This window comes from Onychostoma macrolepis, chromosome 25 (assembly GCF_012432095.1).
Source record: "Onychostoma macrolepis isolate SWU-2019 chromosome 25, ASM1243209v1, whole genome shotgun sequence".
NCBI classification, from domain to species: Eukaryota; Metazoa; Chordata; class Actinopteri; order Cypriniformes; family Cyprinidae; genus Onychostoma; species Onychostoma macrolepis.
The window spans coordinates 15791560-15802058 of NC_081179.1; the positions used below are offsets into that span (position 1 = coordinate 15791560).

Below are 10499 nucleotides of genomic sequence, written 5' to 3' on the forward strand. Positions count from 1 at the left end.
GCACCCTCAGATTCCAGATTTTCAAATAGTTGTATCTTGGACAAATATTGTCCGATCCTAACAAACCATACATCAATGGAAAGCTTATTTATTCTGCTTTCAGATGATGTATAAATCTCAATTTCGAAAAATTTACACTTAAGACTGGTTTTGTGGTCCAGGGTCACATTTGTCCTGATGACAGACTCAAGCACGTGGATTGTGTCAGAAAGTGACGCGACGCTCACATTCAGCATAATCAAGTGTCTCAGCCGTTAAGTGACTGAACGCCAGTGGGTGGGGCCTATGGTGAGAAGAAGACTATTCGTCGATGTCTTGCTCTGGAGGCGGTGTTTATGCAAATGTTTGTGCCCAAGTGATGTCATCTTGCACCTCAGATCCAAACGAGTCGTTTTTGGAGCTTAATTAAATAAATGCTTTGTTTATTATGAGGAGGACGTTTTAAGCTATGGAACTTGCAGGATGTTTTAATGGTACAAAGACCTCTTACATGCCAAAAAATCAAGGCAAATTTGATTTCTCATGTCATGACCACTTTAAGGTATGGATTGCAGGATTGGGCAGAAGTGGCAGCATAAGAAAAGCTGTCTTACAAACTATTTCGTCGACTGGATCTATGCAATAAGAAATGGTAAAAATAATTTTAGTTTCAGTGACAACTTGTTTCTATCACTTTGGCATAATTTAGGATACATGGTGTACATTTTACTTGAGCACCTTGTAATGTAATGCAGTATAAATCATTATTACTGCCTATGTTTGTTGGATGGTAATAGCAATTTATTGAGCCATTTATTAATTACTGCTTTTAAATAAAGAATAAAGATTCATCTTACTGCTGTATAACAGTCTTGAACCAAATCTATTAATCCGCAGTAACAGAAGTCCATTGTCCCCTCCATACAGTTTATTATTCTTATCTTGAGAAAGTACAAAGTGCAAATCATCCTCCCTTTTGTGATCATAATTTTCAAACGTTCATTTACACCAGTATTCACATGACTATGTGGCTCACTATGTGGGAACTTGGCATAATTTTGTTAATTTTTGCTCTAAACCACAACATTCAGGCCCAAACAACAAAATCAGGTAAGATTTATAAATTCTGTTATGAGTGATAAAGGGGTTTATATCTGGTTTGGTCTTTCTTTTTACCTCATTACTTAATGTTGTTAAATGTTGAAAGTAGAAAATACTATTCTCAAGGTCAAAGAAATCACAAAATCACACAAAACGCGACTATATTTTATGCGATGCAATGAGGTAAAGTGAAAAAATATATAAAAATGAGCAAAGGTTCTTCTTTGAAGTTTCTATGGACAGACACACCTTGGAAAGTCATTTCCATTGGCAGTGAATGGGAGGAAATATAAATATATATATATATTCTTCTAAAATGGCCATTTTTCTCAGGCTCCTATATTTATGTTCAGTTATTTCACTTAAATGCCAATGAAAATAACCTATTCAATGCCATTAAAGTGAAATTACTGAACCTACACATGATGAGCCAGAGAAAAATGCTCATTATAGATGAAGATTTCAGACTTTTAGAGGCTTTTGCATCTGAACTCTTCATAAATATATATATATATATATATATATATATATATAGATATATATGAGAAGTATAGATCTGTTTAACATGTTACCTATAGAAATATGTACTTCATTTGCTTGAACATCTTCATATTTAATCAATTAACTTATATTTTACGGACTAGGGTGTAATCATGCTCCATTTGAAATAGTTTGAATTGTAATTCAGTAAATTCCACTTCCTGTCATTCCAAGTCAACTTCCTGTGGGGTGTGGCCAGTTTAATTCAAATTCACACTCATGAATCAAGAGAGCCAATTATAAATTCTGGATTTTGCTAAACTCTGTTGTATTTATACAACCCTTTTTATGATTCTATATAAAGTGTTGTATGGAGAAACAAAATAAAAATACAAATTTTTGAAAATAAAAATTAAGACTTATGAAACTGAATTTACATAATATTTACTAGAAGTAAAACCTGTAACATAAAAAGTGGAGAAAGTTTAAGAGTGCTACAACAGCATGTACAATTAACAGAACCAGAACACATGCACTACAGATAGGGATGGACTAGTCTGAATAGATTTCACTCATAAAAACTAAAACATTACAGCATTGGCCAGCAAGTCTACACCTGTCATGACACTGGGCATTGCAATCGATGTTATTACTGAGGATCAGGCAACTGGTGTTTCTGTTTGTTTACAATTGCAAATTTATTTGGACCTACAACTTTATGTATTCAAAGAGAATATTTTTAACCATAAAACAGGTTCAAATGAAGACGTTGTCTTGAGTTTTTATAGGACACAATTAGGACACATTGGCTGTCCAGGTGTAATACCCTAGAAATCATTAACATACTGTAAAAAAACATTACAATATTTACAATCATCATAAAAACTAGGTGTGGACTGTGTTAGTTACTGTGTTAGACTAGTTACACATTACTCATTCAAGATAAGATCACTCCCATTTCCATAGGTGTTTCTATCATTGTTGCATAATGTAATGTTTTTTGTCTTTAACTGTAATTCTCTAAATATTGTACACAGATCTAATGCAGTACAAATCACTTTCTCTTTTTTTTTTTTTTTTCTCCAAACATCTAGCGGCCTGCAGTCTAACGTCAGATGCAGGGACGGGATCTGAGGCCGAGGTTAGGGTTTTTATGTTCTACGATGCAGAAAAAGACAACTGTTTTCCGTTCCGATACTCTGGGAGTGGTGGAAATGCAAACCGTTTCATAACAGAGAGGCAGTGCATGAGAAACTGTTCACACAGAGCTGATGAACTCTTTCCTAGGGACGGTAATAACATAATTTCTATATGAAATGCACATTATTATGGACTGACTCATTCATTTGTTAATTCAATCCTGTCCAAACAATGCTCAAGAAACAATGCTTGACTTAAGATAATACTGCCACCCTGTGGTAGACACAATTTTTGATATGTCATTTTTTTTTTTTTACAATTTTTAACAGAAAGTCAAGCTTGCCATCTTCCAAAACAGCCAGGGGAATGTTTCGGTCACTATCTCCGTTATTACTACAGTCCTGAACATCACACATGCAAGTCTTTCTACTGGACCGGCTGTGTGGGCAATGGAAACCGATTCCTCACACTGAACTGGTGCAATGCTACATGTTACAATGCAGCAGGTATGTGGCTATGATTTTACCCAGAGATATATATATATATGCAAAAGTGCATGTTCATGTGTATTTGTTTGAATAGATGAAGGCCTTGAAGACTATTCTGGTGAATCAGATGTACCAGTCGGTAAGTGAAACTTAAATCTGTTTTCAACTCATTTTAATTTTTTATTCAATTATATTAATGTGTTATTATCCCATCAGGAATTATCTTGGGCGTTGTGTTTGGTCTTATTGGTGCCGTTATTCTCATTGTGGTGATTGTCTTTGCTGTCAAGAATAAGTATGTCATTACAGTATATGTATTGTTGTGTTTGGCTTTTGGGTTTTTACTGGTAATATTTTTGTAGTTACATGTTAACATGGAATTTTCTAGGCCTAGCTCGAAGAAACGTGGGAAAAAAGATGGAAAGTCTGCCGAGAAACCACTGAAAGAGCAGTCCATTGAGATGGGAGGAGGAGAAGCACAGCCAGCCACTCTCGAAGTCTCTACAATCCAATCCTAAATTTTAAACCACAAATGTACATTGAAACTTTTGGCCAAATATTGTTTGCATTTTTTTTTTTAAAGATGTACAGGTAAAAATATTTGACTGTAATAAAAAGGTACATACATAATATTCCTGTTGCTTATTTACTTGTACTTCATACTTGTGTCTATATATTTGAAAGTCCATTTCTAATTTGCATTGTTTTATATGTCCGCTAAACTGGTCATATCACAATAAACATATAAAGTAGAAATGTGTGTATGGTCTTACATGCCTTGAAGGGTGGCACTGTTTGCCTGTCAGTGCTTGGAAAATGAATCATGGGCCATGTAACTGTATGTATAATTTCATTGCGACACAACATCAGTGCATGATGATAAAGCAGAGGTTTTCAAAGAAAATAATAGCATAAAATTGTGAAAATAATAAGTCGATTAACAGAATTAATGTTATTATATTGCTAGTCGTAGTTTTATGTTTCTCTATAAAATGGATAAATAATTGCAATAATAAACATAAAAGTGAACATTTACAGAACTGATTATGCTGTTGTTAGTCATAGTTTTAGTGTTTCGCTTCAGAAATAAAATAATGAAAAATTAAATAAAAAAATAAGCTGAATAATTGTTATATCATGTATTTTATTTAAATATTTTTTTTCTACTGAATAAATAAATACAAGTTAATATTTACAGAGCATATTTTGTTATTATATTGTAGGGCTGTCGCGATTCGTCGATTATATTCGACTATTAAATTTTAAAAATCCTCGACTGCATTTTGCTCGCGTCGACTAAAATACCGGAAGTGGTAGACATATTTCTAATAATATACGTCTTGTATTGGATATGTTGGACTACTCTGATCTTATTGAAGATGGTGCCATTATTCTGTTCCTAGACTTCTATAAGGCATTTGACTCTATTGAACATGAATTTATATATACAGCCTTAGATAAATTTGGATTTGGATTCAAATTTAAGAATATGGTTAGAACTATATATAAAGATATAAACAGTAGTATTTCCTTTGCAGAAGGTAAGCGCTTCGTACTTAGTAGAGGTATTCGACAGGGTCGCCCATTTCCCCCTTTTTGTTCTTAATTGCAGCAGAATTGTTTATACTGTAAATTGTATCAATGTTGAGGGTATAAGAATAGGTGATAATGTTATTTTAACATCTCAGCTAGCAGATGACACATGTATTTTTCTTAAAGATGAAAGCCAGGTTCTGAATTTTTGAAAGGACTGGATCTTTTTTCAAAGGCTTCAGGCCTCCTAATCAACACAGACGAGAGTGAAATACTTACTGTTCATGACTCAATTGACTCTCTTTTGTTCAAATTTATTTGGAAAAACAAGACAGAATATATCAAAAGGACAACAATGATTAGGGACCACACTGAAGGAGGCTTTAATGCTATCGATTTCACAACTCTCAACCAAGTGTTTAAAATCAACTGGGTCAAACAATGTTTGCTCGGAGGAAATGCTCCCTGGTTTTTCATTCCAAACTTATTGTTTAACTGTTGTGCATGGGGCTTAAAGTTTTTGCTAGGTTGTAATTTTAAATCTAATAAGTTACCAAACAAGTTATCAGATTTTCACAAGCAAGCACTGGATTCTTGGAAACTGGCTTTTAAGCATAATTTTTCACCTCACAAATGTATTGTGTGGAATAATCAATATATTCTGTATAAAAACAGGACGATAGTTAATAAAGAATGTGTAGAATTAAATATATGGAAATAAATATAGGAGCCTGATAGAAAATTTCAGATGGCATTTAGAGGCTTTTGCATCTGAACTCTTCATATAATCTTTATTTGAAAATGTATAGACACTGATGGGACTCTGATTAGTTATGAAAAATTCTGTAAGGAAAACAGTATTGATATTACTCGTATAGAATTTTTGAGAATAATTAATGGCATTTCGCCTAAGCTTCTACAGTTTATTAAATCATCTTTTACAGTACTCTTCTGTAAAGGACGACATTCCTCGTTTAATGATAGGTGGTATTGATTTGTTAGATAAAAAATGCAATAATATTCATATCAGAAGAACATTACTCTCCCCAAAGCACTGTCTTCATGGAAACGGATGTATGCTTCTTTATCTTTGTGTAACATCTGTTCATAATAATTTTGTGATACCAAACGAGGTTAAAGAAATTCATCATAAAATCCTTCACAATTTCTACCCCTGTAAGTTATTTTTATCTAAGTTTATGGATATTCACCCAGAATGCTCTTTTTGTGGATCTGAAAATGAATTTGTTCTTTAGATGTCCCTTCACAGTACAGGTCTCCAAACAAAAAAATCGAGTACATTTTTTTTAGGTGCCACAGAATAAACGCGTTTTATTTATTTATTTATTTTTTTTACATTTTGACATTTCAATCATACAGTCATGTGTTTGTCTACTCTTTTCTTGACTTTATCAGCATTTTAATCCATCTTGTAGATGACCTGGGAACTAAGGTTCACTTAAAGTGGGAACTAAATGTCTTTTCCAACTTGAAATATACAGTCACAAAGAATTGTTTATTACACAGAATCTGTACCAATATCATGGACCATAAGAACTTTTAAGTAATTGCAATTTAATAAATTTAAGTTGGTCCAACTTAAAATAAAAAGTGAACAACACATTTTCAAACTGTTATTTGTCAGTGTAACTCAGAATTGTCAAGTTCACTTAATGTATTTCTTTAATTATGCATTAAGTTGGCGCTTTAGGAGCAAATATAGCGGCTTCTCCGAGATAGGTATAAACGGAGGTTGGAGCCAGCTCCAAATGGGCGGGACTTGTTAATATTCCCTACACCAAACTCATATTTATTCAATGACATCATTGCCTTTTGAAGTTTAATCCAGCTGTATCGAGGTTCTTGTCTTTCCATCCTTGAAATTATAATTAAGACTTCTCTTATACCATTTAACATGTATAAAATTTACGGCCATAAAAAGTTTTAAATAAGTAAATTGAGAGGTTTTTAAGGACCCACAGTATTTAAGTTAGCCCGCTGGGCAGGGCAGGGATACATTTTGGTAGCCCAACTGGAAAACGCAATAACCCCGCGATTTTGCGAGCCCTGGGTTTCCTCAATTTTTTTAAGAAAAGTCAACTGATCGCTTTTTACAGTGTTAGTTTGGGCTCCTACTCAATGCATCCTATATAAATGTTGTCAAATCTTTCACACATCCAGTTGGTTTTTGCATTTTTTATCATGTAGACAACAGGTTAAGTAAAAATATTAATATGCAAGAGCGAATAAATATAGCAAAATGCTCCTCTTTATAATTATTTTTCTAGCTGACTGATGAGCTTATGGATGGCCAGTGGTTAGGTATTGTTACGTGGCATTGTTTACAAGCTTTACAAGATTTTCACAGTTTGACACAGAATGAGCGACATTTCAATAAGTGTAGGCTCTCTTATAAAATAACCTACCTTATGATATTAATTCACATTCATTTCATACTATAACAGAGAAAGATATAATGGGTTCACTTGCCGCTTGAACTGAGGCGCTAAAGCGATTGCGCCTGTTGCATTAAAGAGCGCCAAAACAGTATTTATTTTATGAATTTTGTTATGAATTTGGCAGAATGTTAAAGCTGATACTTTGTTTATTAAAAAGTAACAAAGGACAAAGCTTATTGTGATTACTGGACGGCAAGTGCGCTGCAAACAGGCTAATATAAAGTTCACGCATTTACAGAACTCAGCATACAGACTAAAGATCTTGATAACAAGAAGCCATATTAGCAGGGGTGCACATAAGTTTTTCAGCCTGGCTCTCATATGAGAACCTGGAGATTTGGTTTGGTCCTCACACGGGCTATGGCATGTAGTGTGACCCATAAAATATAACTCTAAAAAAAATTATTAATAATAGTGATAATATTATTGCACTTTATTTCGTTTTTTTAATTTTTTTTTTATAAAATAACTAACTAAAAATAATGAACAAAATAATCAAGTGTGATAATACTATTTTATTTTAAAATAAAAAGGGAGTATTACATACAAATGCAATTATTTTATAGTAAACAAAAATAAAATGCTAATATTTTTATTTTTATTATTATCATTATTTTAATTTTAATTTTCATCATTTTCAAACGTAAAATCAGCGAGCTTTTATTTTGGCGGGTTGCCGGCAAGTAAATATTATGCGCTTCCGGGTTTAGCGCTGCTGATGGAAGAGCGTCAGTGAATGAAATGTCACAGTTTTGCTTTGAAAACGGCAGCGGTAGCCTAGATTGTGCTTTCAGTTTGGATAGAAATCTTATACGGTACAGTTTGTCGATCTAAAATGGTAATTGTGCATTGACAGCTGTCAATCATGTCGGTACGCAAATGCGCTGTCAGAACTTATTTAAACAGCGCGTGCGGACCTGCGAACCACTTATGTGCACCCCTGCATATTAGTAATGATTATGAACGAGAATTGTTAACGATATTGCCGATATCCACACAGCTGACAGCTTTACCTGTTGAAGTTTGTTCAAGTTGTGCACGAAATAGACGCTGCTTTTCTGCACTTTCACTTTGCACGTCTCCGTCATTTTGATCTCTCGCGCTGCACGACTGAGCTGCGTTTAGCGGGCATTTCAACAAAGATGAGGACTGTTTGAAACTCTTTTTTTTCCATTAAAACTTTGATGCGCATCGTCTCCGTTTAATACGTGGACATAAAAGATGTGATCGCAAAACAATCAGGAAAAAAAATCAAGTCATAACATAGTCGCCATCGGCGACCTCAGCAAGAACTTCACTCGCAAATTAATATTTTTGGTCGCAGTTTGGAGCCCTGCCAGTACTATTTTGGACTGAGATTTCAATTTTGACCTTTACATCCTTTAGTAACCTCATTGATATAACGGAAGAAATGGTCCTGTTTCTGTTGTGTAATACTGGCTCTGCTCTTTTAAATAATGCTGTTAAAATCCTGTGCTTGCTTGGAAAAGGTCATATTCACAAGTGTAAAGTTACAGCGTCTAAACCAAATTTTATTGTATTTTTCTCTGAATTAAAAAGTTTTGCTGATTCCCTGTGTAAATTAAAAAGAAACAAAAAAGCAGTTAAACATACCAGATTTTAAATAATATTATTGATCTGTGAACAGAGATACAATGTTTAGATGAGGTTTCCTACCCCCTACTTGAGTCAGAACAAAAAGTAGACAAATTGTATTTTTTACTATTATTATCTATGTAGTTCATTATTTGGTTTTTATATAATTGTTATTGTTTTTTATTTTTTTCCCCATTTATTTTATCTTGTTGACTGTTTGTCTTATTTTTAACTTGTTAATACTTTCAATTCCTCGCAACAGGTTGCTTGTTCTTACTCACTGTTAAAATCCAACTATCACTGTACCGTAACAGTATGTTTTCAAATGTTTTCAAAAATGTTAATAATAAAATTTTTAAAAAATATATATACCGGAAGTGGCGCATTTCACGGACGAGAATCCATAAAACACATTATTAGCCTGTTTTCCAAGGCTGCATGATATATTAAACCCATTTAAAAATCACAATTAAGCATAATTGTGAATTCACAAATACTACGATTTAATTAAATAATTATATGCGATGCAGTTTAGGTTACGTACGTGCGTCTCACAGCGGCTCCGTTCACAGTAGCTCCACAGAAACTGTTATCATTTACATGTGTGGAGCATCTCAAACTCCATCTCTGCATGTTGTTGTGAGTTTGGGTTTATTATAACGTTCATCTGGGAACGGAACGTGCGCCATGTCATCAGATTTATAAAGTAAATCATTTATAAATCAACGCAAACACAGGAGAATACATCATGATTTCAAAATAAAAGCTCAAACCCTCACTCTGAGTTTACAGGCTTTGATGTCCACATATTCATTTAATTACAGTGGCTACAGCATTTCTGTTCTTAAGAAATGGCCAGATATTAAAGATTAAGTGGAATTAAATGGTGCTTGGTCAATATTAAACAAGGATTAGATCGCGCAGTAATGTGTAAAAACTATCGTCAGGCTGTTGGCGCCCTTTGGTGTTATGTGTAATGTACATTAGCTCTATTGTTTATAATACATTGTGTATTTTAACAGTTTTGTTCAATAAAACCATATGATTTCTTGCTTTTGATACTTTATTTGAACTAATTATTATTGCCTCGTTGCTATTATATATGTATTTTAAGTAATTTTAAAGGCTATCATTCTCATTCTTATCACTTATTTTTAACCACAAAAAAATGAAATACGTTTTATTTCCAAATTCAGTTTTTTTCCATTTTAATTTTTCTATACTCTGTTTTAATGGTTAAATTAAATTTTACTAGTCAAAAAGCCTGTCTAATTAATTGAGTTTTACAGTTTTATCTTTACCAAATTCTGTTTTCCATTATTTTCTGGATTCCATTTTAATGGTTCCATTAAATTTTAATAATCAAAAGCATTTCCAATTAATTGATTTTATTATTTTATTTATTTATTTCCCCCTGATATACTGCACATTTACATTTTTCTCCTAAATAAATTCTGGTAAATAATATTTCTGGTAAATACACCTTTAAAAAGTGTTTTTTTTTTATTATAATTGTATTATCAGTAGACTAGAACAGGTGGATATGTTGTCATTCTTACACTACTTTGATTTCAGTGATTTGGACTGTGAGATGGACACTTGCTTCTTGCACTCTATGTTGCACTTTACATTTGCTTTAAAAAAAGGATTTCATAGAAATTTGGATTTCAGTTTGTTTAATAAAATATAGTTTAATAAAATATTCTTAAGTAATTTTGTGTGT

At 33.0% G+C, this 10499-nt stretch overlaps 1 protein-coding gene across 1 annotated transcript; it reads left to right on the plus strand.

Annotated features, from left to right (window-relative positions):
• The first annotated feature begins 986 nt into the window (after positions 1 to 986).
• si:dkeyp-73b11.8 (BPTI/Kunitz domain-containing protein) lies at positions 987 to 7720 on the plus strand. Its single transcript, XM_058766551.1, has 6 exons — positions 987 to 1089; positions 2655 to 2852; positions 3030 to 3206; positions 3283 to 3327; positions 3405 to 3483; positions 3577 to 7720. Exons 1-6 carry the CDS (start codon positions 999 to 1001, stop codon positions 3704 to 3706), a joined length of 720 nt encoding a protein of 239 aa, XP_058622534.1. The 5' UTR covers positions 987 to 998; the 3' UTR covers positions 3707 to 7720.
• The last annotated feature ends 2779 nt before the right edge of the window (positions 7721 to 10499 follow it).